Consider the following 8,670-nt stretch of genomic DNA (forward strand, 5'->3'; position numbering starts at 1 on the left):
TATACATTTATTCAATTATTGAAGAAGTGTGATTTGTTTTTGTCCCAAAACTACAGCCGATATTTTGGCTATAGGGGTAGGCAGGGTTGGTTTTGTTAGGATGGCAATGCTCTTGATTTCCTGTAGATTTCCAGGGCAGTTGACACCTTGACGTTGTATCTTGTGTTATTTTGTTTTTCTTGAATGTTTATGAAATTATCATGTTTTTTTGTTGTTTTTTTTGTTTTGTTTTGTTGTTGTTGCTTCATCCTACTGTCTGTTGCTTGTGTGGGGGAAGCGTTCTGGGTTAATTCGCCCTACCTCTGCTTTTGTGTTCTACAATGGACATCTGACACAACTGGGTTTTTTACGTAAGCTGACATGTCTTCTAACCTCATGACCTAATGTGTTGTAGGACCTGGCCAGTCTCCTGAAGGCGCTGTATGATGCAGTGGGATCCTCCATACGATTACCTCCCAACGGCGCCAAGACGCTCAAACTGCGACTAACCGTTGGCCAGGATCGCACCCAAATTCACGCTATCTCGGCCGGCAAAGCGCTGACCGGAGGCAAACGGAAAGAAAACGGGTAAGCCGTTTGTGTGAGCTTACGTTTTCAAGACTTTAAATTCTGTGTAGCAATTGCAACAGCAAGTATAAAAAACCCAAGTTTTGTGTGGAGCAGTAATTAATGGCAACATTTGAAACTTGTTTAAGAAAGAATGTGGCAAAACAAATTTAATGTACCTTCTCTTAATTCATGTTTTTTTAAATTTTTTATATCAACTCTTTATTTCTGTGTGTGCCTATTCAGGGGTAGTGGCAGCAAAGCCAAAACCTCCAAAGAATCGCCCAAAGCACCCAAGCAGTTTTCCAAACTCAACAACCTCACACGTACAACAGTCAAGGTGAACAATCAGACCCAGGAGGCTGCCAGTCAAGCTCAAGCTCAAGTTCAAGGTCAGGTGGAAGGTCAAGGTGAAGGTGTACCGCCAGGAAGGAAGCAGCTGTCGGCAGAAGATCAGCAACAACTGGCAGAGCTGGTTCAGGAGAACATGGAGAGGAACCACGTCAAACAGCTCAGGTGGGTTGCTTGCTTGGTTGGTTGATTAATTCACTCTGGAGTTACTTCACTATTTGCTCTGTGTTTACTCATTAATAAGCTTTTGATGAAGCTTCTGGTAAGTTTGTTGTTGTTTTGTTTATTTGTGTCATGTTTATGTCAGGCTACATTCCGAATCTAGCTGGATAGAATCAGAATTCTTATTCTATCCAGCCTTAACCCTTACACTGGTGCAATTCTGTAACACATGTTACATAGCCACTGGTGAATTAACAGAGAGAAAAATAACAAAAAACGGTCATAATAAGTTTTCGCATCCATGGGAGGTAATCGGAACCGACCAAACAGACTGAGCCAGTAGCGCGACATATGTCGTGACAACCAGGTGACAGTATACGTAAAGTAGCGCGACATATGTCGCGACAACCAGCCTAAGGGTTAACTCTTTCAACACGTAAACCCTATGACATGACTATACACTCAGAACGCATGCGCCAAAGCATATAAATAGCCTGCTGACAACCAAAATTGGGACATTTTGAAAAAAATATTGTATTTTGAAAAAAATATTGTAAAAAAACTAGTACATGTGGGGATTTACTTTTTGCACACAATTAAAGAAAGATTTTTCATTGTTTCAGAAATGTACTTTGTATTTGTCAAAAGGCTTGTTGTGTTTGTGTGGTATGCTATTGAAAATGTCAATAAATAGCCTGCTGACAACCAAAATTTGAAAATTTTGAAAAAAATATTGTATTTTGAAAAAAATATTGTAAAAAAACTAGTACATGTGGAGACTTACTTTTTGCACACAATTAAAGAAAGATCTTTCATTGTTTCAGAAATGTACTTTGTATTTGTCAAAAGGCTTGTTGTGTTTGTGTGGTATGCTATTGAAAATGTCAACAATTTAAATAAAAAAAAGTCCAGAGGCACCACATAAATACTACAGACATGTTTGAAAATATGCACAAAATGTTGTTAGTGAATACTCAAAAAAGAATTTACTAACCTGAATGATACAATGAGATGACTGGGTGATGACTATGATGAATATATCCATGTAGAAGAAAAGAAACACTTGCTGTCACAGTATTTACAGTGCCACAGAGCACAGCTCAACGCAAAACGCCACACCACATTCCAGGCACCAGAATCGAGTCCCATTGCGTTGGGTTTTATCCATAGAAGAAAAGAAACACTTGCTGTCACAGTATTTACAGTTTTTGTATAAATGACTTGTTTAGAACTCGGTTTATGCACGGAGAACATCCTTCTTTGTGTGCCACACTTCGAAGCACGGCTCAACACAAAGCGCCACAGCCATGTGGCCACAGAACATTCCCGGCACCAGAATCGCGTCCGTCCGCTTGCATTGGGTTTTGGCCAAAGTAGCATTGACACCTCGAGCTCTTGATTTGGCTAACTCATTCACCCTCATCACTCACTTATCCATCTATCACAACACCACTGTTTCATGCACACACAGTCACTACCTTCCTTCTGCACGCCGCTTCGCTTCGCAACAACACTGACAACTCGCGACATTTTGGAATCCTAAATATGAAACTAAGGCATGGGTTGGTCCCGTCAATGACCTGTAGTATCCAAACTAACCAATGAAATCAACTGTTCTGGGAGTTATTTGTCGCGTATGGTAATGCAGCCGACCTCTGAACCTATGACGTGGGTTTTCGTATGGAAAATCCCCAGCGTGGTATTTTCCACTTCCAACGCTACTATTAAGGCGGTGTGTGGCGAAGCGACTCACGCACCTTACGCACGGATTCTGGCGGCGTGCTGACAACGGCATGATCAGTGAACGCTTGTATTCGGGCGGCGCGTCGCGAAAAAGTTAAAATCAAACCCGCTAAACATTTGGATGTTATTGGAATTCTGATTCTATTCAGTCGACCTGGCAGGAATCAGAATTGTGATCTCATACAAAAATCTGTATCAAAAAGAGACCAAACTAAAGCCTCGGTCATACAGGCGACTCAGTCGTTGCGATTCAGTCTTGCGATTCAGTCTTTGGCCGATCGCACATCACATCGTAGGCCATTGACCCGTCACACGATGAACGATAGACGAACGACTGGCGAACGATAACTCCACATAGTGAACACGGCAAACGCGCTTTGCGAGAGCAGACGCTAAATGTTCGAACGTCGCTCTACCTTTCTGAAAAATTCCTTTCAGCATTACGCCTTTGCAAGAAATAAAGCTCCCAGACAGCTGCAATTAATGTTTTCCGACCGCTGTACATGTCTAAAACGTCTCCTTTATATCTGAGTAAAAAACTGTTCTTCTAAAAAGTTTTGAATCGACGAAGAGACGCTGTACGCCACTGTCCGCCATTATTTTACGTCACGGCGTCAAGGCCGCAGCAACGCGTTCTGATTGGCTCTGTTGGTTCTGCCCCTGCGATTGACCGACGACTGGATCGCAGGAATAGAACATGTTCTAAACCTCAAAGCTACGAGGGAATCGCATGAGACTGAGTCGCAGACTTGTCGTAGCTGTTTTCTACGACTGAGTCGGCTGTGTGACAGGGTAAATCGCGCGACTCAGTCGCATGTGTGACAGCCCTCTTACTAGCACAGCTGATACTGAAACAGGCGCTTTTATGAATTGTCCCTTTTATTTATAATGAACCAGTAAATGACATAATTTATAATGAACCAGTAAATGATTCTGTGTTATTCTCCGGGCATGACCAGTATTGTGTGTGAGTTTGTATGTGTGTCTGACTTTTTCACATTTTCTGTTCATAACTTTGTAAAATTTACCTCCATTTTCAGGCCTGATTTTTAAGGTGGTACACAACATAACCTGCTAAACAAGTATAATAAATATATCTTGATGTACATTAATTAAAAGAGCAAGCACTTTTTGTCTGTACTTTGTAATAATATGCTATTTGTGGAAAAGAGAAAAGGAAAAAAAAAAGAAAAAAAGAAAAAAATCCCCTCGAAGCTGTCAGAAAAAAAAAAAAAAAAAAAAAAAGGTGGTACATGTAGAAGGGGGTTCCACTGTACTAGTCTGGGTTGTTATTTTGCAAGAAAGTGGAATATTTCCACACCAGACAATAGGTGTGAAAACAAAACTGTGGACCACACGGCTTGTATTTTTGTTACTTTCGCTCTACCTTTCCACACAACGTAATAAGCAGGCATTGTTAAAATGATACACACGCATGCCTTCACACACTTGCGAAAACACATCAATAATGCAACCAGTGCAGTGTGTGTTCGGCCTGTCGACGGGAAGGCCCCGAGAATAGATAGATGGATTTTCACACTGGAGTCTAGAGAGGAGAGCAAGAAGGAGAAAGGGTTGGCACAATTGCCAGACAGACAATAACCTGCCCTGACAAACGGAAGATTGATGCCTAAAAGAAGGAAAACAATCTACAATGAAATAAAAGAGGAAGGTGATGAATGTGTTCAGGACAGGGGGGATTGTAACAAGTCTGATTTGCTAGCAGTATAGGGGAGGGGGGGTGTGGATGGAGAGCTTAGTACCAGGACTTGCGGAAGGGGGGGGAGGAGGGTGGTGGGTGTGGGAGGTGTGTGTGTGCAGGTAAAACTTAGACTTAATTACTTGGTATACCTAAACAGTTTTCTGGTGAGCTGCCAGTGCCATGTGACTCTCTCTCTCTCTCTCTCTCTCTCTCTCTCTCTCTCTCTCTCTCTCTCTCTCCTGACCCCCCGTCCCCCTCTCCTGACCCCCCCCCCCCCTCCCCAGGGCAAGGCAGGGCAACATTTATTTAAAGAAAAACTAGGGTTACATGAAATAGGTTAATTACAACAACAAATAACACATAATAACAGTAATACAAGTTCAGCCAGCATAGCTGAGGGGGTAGATGGGTGGAAGCTATAATCTGAGTCTCCAGAATGGTATTTACCCTTCAACCAATAGCTCAGACAGTTTTACAGTGCATTGTGTGGTCAGGCACTGGTTAGTGGGCCCAGTGTTTGCAGGAAGGAGTTACTGCTAGGGATGGTCTGCCCTGTCAATCAATACAGGTTACTGTTACAAGTGTCAGAGGATACAGTGGAACCCCCCTTTTAAGACCTCCAAAAATTCGAGAAAATCAGGTCTTAAAAAGAAGGGAGTCTTAAAATGGGGCTGAATTTACAGAGGTTATGAACAGAAAATCTGCAAAAACAGGGTCTTAACAAAGAAGTTTCACTGAACCACCAAGTGATTGTCAGGATCAGTTCTATAGCTTGTTTAGGTGGGTTTTTGTTGTATTTTGGTTTTTTTCACTATGAGGGATAGGTCATTGTGTCATTTGGTGAAATAATGAGATGAAGGATTGTTTTTCCCCATTTTTAAAACATTTTTAGGGAGATGTATCTGGGGTTTTTTGCGGATTTTTAAATTTTTTGATTGAATCTTTTTGTTTTGTTTTTTCTCCATCAACCAAGAAGAATCAGTTGCTCTCTCTCTCTCTCTCTTTCTCTCTCGTCTGTTGTTCTCTGACTCGCAGTTCTCCCCACTTCAGGCAACACTAGTGTGTGTGTCTCTCTCCCTCTCTCTCAGTTGCTTTTGTCTGTAGTTCTGTGGCTCATAGCTTTTCCCGCTGTTTCAGGCAACACCAGTGTGTGTGTGTGTGTGTGTGCGTGTCCTGTTCGTCTGTCTGTCTGTCTGTCTCTCTCTCCCTTTCTCTCTCCCTCTCTCTCTCTTTCCCTCTCTCTCTCTCTGTTTCTCTCTCTCTCTCTGTCTTTCCCTCTCTCTTTCCCCCCCCCCCCCCCTCTCTCTCTCTCTTTCCCTCTCTCTCTCTCTGTTTCTCTCTCTGCTGTTTATTGTCCTGTGGCTCACATTTTATTCTTGCTGTTTCAGGCGACACCACAGTGACTGTCACGGGTCAGGGGACAAACCGGGTCACCACAAACGACGGCATCGAGGTCGCAGCTCCAAAACTGCCGCAGCCGCTGCTGCTGGGGCCACCACCACCACCACTGCAACGGCTATGGCACTGGCAGAGGACAGAGCCGGGGGAGGGGGGTGCAAGGAGAGCCAGGATCGTCGTAACTACTACCTGGACCTTGCGGGTGTGGACAGCAGCAAGCTGAACAACGCCCCAGCGGCCAAGGTGTGCAACACCAACCCTGCTCTTCACCCCCTGCTGGAGGAGGGAGGGGGAGGAGGAGTGGGAGGGGGAGTGGGAAGCGGGCACCATCGCTCCAGGTCACACGATGTGGCGGGCGGGGGCAAGTGCGACAATGTCAGGCGAGAGACTGAGCGCTTGCTGGAGAGGGGGGTGGGTGGGCTGCCTCCAGGCACGCACCACATTCTCCAGCACAACCACCTCCGGTCGCGCTCATTTGACCCCCAGGACAGTAACCCCAGGACATCCAAGACGGCCACTACTGCTGCTGCCCCTCCCGCTAATAACGCCACTCAGGACTCGGCTAAAGGAGCCGAGGGAGGGGCAGGGGCAGGCGGGGGAGCGGGTGGGGGTGGTTCGCCCCACAAGCACAGCCGGTTTCGCCCGGTGAGTCTGCCGGGGCACGTTCCGGCCACAGCCTCACCGCACTATCACCGGCGACACCGGCACCGGGAGAAGGACCACGACCTGGCCATGCAGCAAGTGGCCGCCTGGATCGAGCGGCAGAACGCCTGGGACTTTGACGGTGAGCGCGTCATCGTGCAGCGCCACCACCACCACCACATTCACGAGCACCACCATCACCACCACTACCACCATTACTATGAGGCGTGAAACCTGCAGGAATTGGGGCCACTGCTTCACTCATGAGCACCGCCACTATTGCTGTTAATATGAGGCGTGAATCCTGTGGGAGGGAGTCTGGGCTGACTCTAATAGTGCTCCTTGAGCAAAGAAAGAAGAGTGTTAGTGTTACCTCTGTGTGTGTGTGTGTGTGTGTGTGTTTTGAAGAGAGGACTGAGACATATGGAAATCAGGGCTTGCTTTCAGACTTCTTGTATACAAAGATGAACTTGTGTTAGCTCTGTGTATGTGAAAGAGAGATACTCACATAGGTCAAGGTGTGTCTGGTCTATCAGTTAAGTGTGCGAGTGTGCGTGTCTTGAGTGGATGGACTGTGGAATGAAGATGAACGCTACAAAGTAAGAGAGTGAGAGGGGACAGGTGTAAGTTTGTGAAAAACAGAGGCGGATTCATGCAGTCTGTGTACGGGATAATTATTATTTTGGATGCATGTGTGTGGATGTATGTTTACTGTCATCTGGCAGTTCTCATATGGAGGGCTTATATATTACTCAGCATTGATAGTGTGCATCAAGAGAGAAGTAGCAACACAGGATAGCAACATTTGCTGCATTTACAAAAGCACTCGCAAATTATGGACCTATTGACATGAATGCTGATGATTTTGATATGGTGTGTGTGATTCTGTGCCTGATTATTTGTGATAATACATTTATGTGAAACAAACAGATCAACCAAAAACAAGCCTGAATATGGCATGAACGTACCAGGCATTGGACATTCATTTTTGTGCTATTTATGTACTTTTATTACCGTTGATTTGGAATAGTTTTTTGTATTGCTGTTGTGCACAAAGTAAGTGTGCAGAGTGTTTGGTGTGCCGTACCCAAAAGAGGGGAGAGCTGGATTTGATTGGACTGAACCGATTTGATTCTCAAAGACTTTGTCGAGGTGATAGCATTTGCCAGGTGATATTCATTTTGTGCAACAACGCAAAAACTGATCGTGAGATATTATGCTGGTTAGAGTAACCGGTTAATAAGACTTTGTTTTGCCTCTAACCTGCCTATTTTTTGTTGACCACATTTTCACTTCAGACTCGGAGGAAGGAGAACTTCAAACATAGATTCTTCTGCAGTTGCATGGCAGTCTGCTTCTTAATTATTTTGAACAAGAAAAATGTGAGCTTTTTTTTAACAACAGAATATATGGCAAATTCTCTGTCTTCTTCATCTTTGTTGATTGGTTTTGGGAGCAGTTGAAAGTCAAATATATTTCTCCTCTGATGTTAAATGTCATTGTACATTTTTCTTGTTCTTCAATTGTTTCAAGTCAGATGTGTTTGATACATAATTGGGTTGCGTATTTGCCCTTTTGGTATTCCCCGTTTCAGATGTTGAAAATTATACTCTATAAAATTATATGGTTTACTAGCTGTATATGTGTGATAAAAGCTGCTGACAGCAAGTCTATTTATAACTAGGACCAATGAATACCCTGTAGCAGTTCAGCAAAACACTAGACAGAAAAAAAGAGTGTCAAACATTTTTCACTGGGGAAAAAAAGCTATCTTAAAAATTACTGCCAGTGTCTCTTCATCTGAAAATTACACATACTTCCAGTTCGAAGAAAAAAAATGTCTTGTTTAATGATGATGGAATCATTTAATTTAGAAAAAAGAAAACGTGGAGTGTTTGCTGTGTGACTTTATTTTTATTTTTCCAAGAAACACGTTCATGTTGCCACAGGCTCATGTGATGAATAAGGGTAATCAAACTGAGCCTGTCATTGAGGATCTGGAACAGGGGAAATAAGATGAAGTTGTGAAAACCAATGCGGAGTGACGTCCCTTGACAGGCATTGTCACATGTTCTTAGCAAATGTAATTGGATTGGTGTGTGTGTGTGTGTGGCCAAGAGACAGAG

General features: G+C 43.9%; 1 protein-coding gene across 1 annotated transcript in view; it reads left to right on the forward strand.

Annotated features, from left to right (window-relative positions):
• LOC138970512 (protein naked cuticle homolog 1-like) overlaps positions 1 to 8,413 on the forward strand; it is a gene marked incomplete in the record, with an annotated part of 67,077 nt that extends 58,664 nt beyond the window's left edge. The window contains 3 exon segments of the mRNA XM_070342969.1: positions 395 to 567; positions 793 to 1,062; positions 5,893 to 8,413. Coding sequence (XP_070199070.1) covers positions 395 to 567; positions 793 to 1,062; positions 5,893 to 6,775 — 1,326 coding nt within the window.
• Positions 8,414 to 8,670: the final 257 nt, after the last annotated feature.

Source organism: Littorina saxatilis, linkage group LG1, assembly GCF_037325665.1.
Source record: "Littorina saxatilis isolate snail1 linkage group LG1, US_GU_Lsax_2.0, whole genome shotgun sequence".
NCBI classification, from domain to species: domain Eukaryota; kingdom Metazoa; phylum Mollusca; class Gastropoda; order Littorinimorpha; family Littorinidae; genus Littorina; species Littorina saxatilis.